The 2,500-nt window shown below is 50.4% G+C and overlaps 1 protein-coding gene across 1 annotated transcript in view; it reads right to left on the bottom strand.

The window, feature by feature from the left end:
- Positions 1–991: 991 nt before the first annotated feature.
- Positions 992–2,500, bottom strand: part of LOC125951136 (piggyBac transposable element-derived protein 3-like) — a 1,994-nt gene continuing 485 nt past the window's right edge. The window contains exon 2 of the mRNA XM_049679749.1: positions 992–2,500. This exon is cut by the window's right edge and continues 333 nt beyond it. Coding sequence (XP_049535706.1) covers positions 1,037–2,500 — 1,464 coding nt within the window. The 3' untranslated portion in view covers positions 992–1,036.

Here is a 2,500-nt window from a genome sequence, read left to right as displayed (position 1 = left end):
TTGCGTCAAGCTAATGCGAGCCAGTCAATGCCGTTTGTGATGGTGAACTGCCACGGATTGACCTCCACTGTACACTCAATGTACACCGGCCAATATGGCCAGGGCCCGGTTTCTCATACGCGTTGTTGGCTTATTGCAGCGGGCGCCAGATCCCCGCCAGCTCCGCGGTCCACCATGGACGATTTCATTGAATCCAACAAATTTGTTGAAATATTAATGCGATCTAATTTTACAACCTGCCCGCGTTCGCGCAACGTTTGCCAGCAAAAGGTTCAGCCTTAGCCGACTCGGAACGAGTTGGCGGTCATAAATTCGTGGTATGTTTTCTGCTTCCAATCTACCTCGCTCCGTACACCGCTTCCTTGCTGCGCTTTCGGCGTTTACCGATACGATGATCCACCGGGTACGCCTGGTCCGATTTTTTGTTGCTTGTTTTTGTAGAGGCCAAGATCGTGAGAATGATTTTCCAGCGCGCTTCTCATCGCGGTTCTCAACACCTACGGTACATGAGCCCGTGAGGCGTAACGATGCGCCGGATAGTAGCAGCAGCAGGTGCAGAAAACGTCGAAAGGTTCGCCGTAAACCGGGTCATTTACGATTAGGATTTGATTAATCGTGCACTCGGTTGTGCTGGATAGACCGGGTGTGAGGCTGTGATGAAGTGCTGGGTTAGGCAGCACTGGAGAGGACCAGTGGAAAACGATGAGAAGGGAATTCGGGGCATATCCAAACACATGTCATCATGACGGAGGGATTCAGGCAAACCTCGTCAATCTTTGCGCGGTTGGTTCAAAGGGGGACTTGTGAGTTTGGTTAAATGAAATGGTCTGGTCGACAGATCTCGCATGTCAACATCGATTGAACAACATTAAATCGAGGATTTCTTCTTAGCATTCTTCATACATTTAGTCTAAACGATAATTTTAGATAACTCAGTCAAAATGATAGCTTATTTTGAAGATTCTTTATTTTACCTTGCCCTAATCGAGAACATTGAAGGTGGCTAATGGAACTGTTGCTCAGGAATGTTCATTAATTATGCTTGGTCTGGTTCAACCGTACAGCAAGTGTGGCATATGTACGCACAGTGCGCATGGCAGGTGAATTTGCCGCAGGAATCACACGATATGCGGGTCGTCTTGTTCCGTGTGCGTCCGCACAGGTAGCACCGACCCCGTGCACCTTTCCGAGATACCGGGAGAACTGGAACATCTTCGTACTCCTCGCGAGACAAACCGAGAAACATGCCAATCCGTGTCCTGAGCATGCGTGGCAATGTTTTACTATCCAGCCTGCGTCGGGTTTGAGGGCGTATCAGATCCAGGGCGATATCTATTAGAAAATCCCTCCGATTCACGTTGGTATCCGCGTTGTTGATCCGGTGGAGACACCACGCATTGATAGCGCTCAGGTTCATGAGGTTCAAGAAGATAGTCAGCTGCCAGCGGCGGGTGTTGCGCGTGGTATCGTACATCACGCACATCTGCTGAATGATTTTGACTGTATTTTTGGTTTCATTGTACCGATTCACTAGCCGCGGTTCACCCGATTTCAGTAGCTCTTGGTTCCGCAATTCTGCCCTGGACTCTGTGTCTTCCTCCATTTCCTCGATTGGTTCGCTGTCGTCTTCTTCGTCGGTACAGGTGGTCATGAGCGTGAGAGGATCATGGCGCTTGGTCAAATGCGACATGAGTGTTACCATTTCGTGATACGCAAATAACGTACTACCCTCGGTACGGCCCTTGGAAGTTCCGAACGCTTTCGGAATGTCCGGGTAGGTCTTTGGGATTTCCCCGATGGCCATCGTTCGACTGCGGTATAGTCTTTTCAATGTTTCCAGCGAGACAAAACTCTTACCCAATGTGACTGTCTTATGCTTGCCCTGGATTGGTTCCGTCATTCGCAGTGCCACATCTTCGGGCGCATCGCTCAAATTGTGGGGGTTATGGTTGTCCGGTACACAGATCTCTAGGTTGCATGTGTACGGAATGGAACAGTCTACCAGCGCATAGAATCGGAATCCTGGCTTAATCGGTGGCATCGAGAAGGTTTGACGAAAGTCGCAATTCCCTTTGAACGGCACGTACAGGGCGTCCATCGTGAGGTGGTTACTGGGGCGGTAATATTTTTGGAAATTGTTCACCACCCGCTCATAGATCGCTCGCACCGGTGCTAGCTTGTCCGCTTCGACTTCTTCGGCGGCAGTGACGGGATCATCGAACTGGAGGCACCGAAGCAGAAAGTGGAACCGGTGTACCGACATCGCGAGATAGACGGCCTCCACGCCCGTACCCCGTTTACCGTCGAACAGATAATCGATGCTCTGTCTGCCCGACCCCATGCTACCCACTAGAAACAGAATCCCAAACAGGGCCTTGATTTCGATTTCATCCGTCGGATTAGCATCGCGATCGCGCGTGTAGTTACTCTGTTCCACCTTGATACGCTCATTCGTGTACTCGGTGATCGTGGCGATAACATCAGCATCGAGAAACAGAGC

The sequence above is a fragment of the Anopheles darlingi genome, chromosome 2, assembly GCF_943734745.1.
Source record: "Anopheles darlingi chromosome 2, idAnoDarlMG_H_01, whole genome shotgun sequence".
Taxonomy (NCBI): domain Eukaryota; kingdom Metazoa; phylum Arthropoda; class Insecta; order Diptera; family Culicidae; genus Anopheles; species Anopheles darlingi.
Note: the sequence above shows the minus strand (reverse complement) of the source record. Positions and strands in the feature narration are given on the sequence as shown.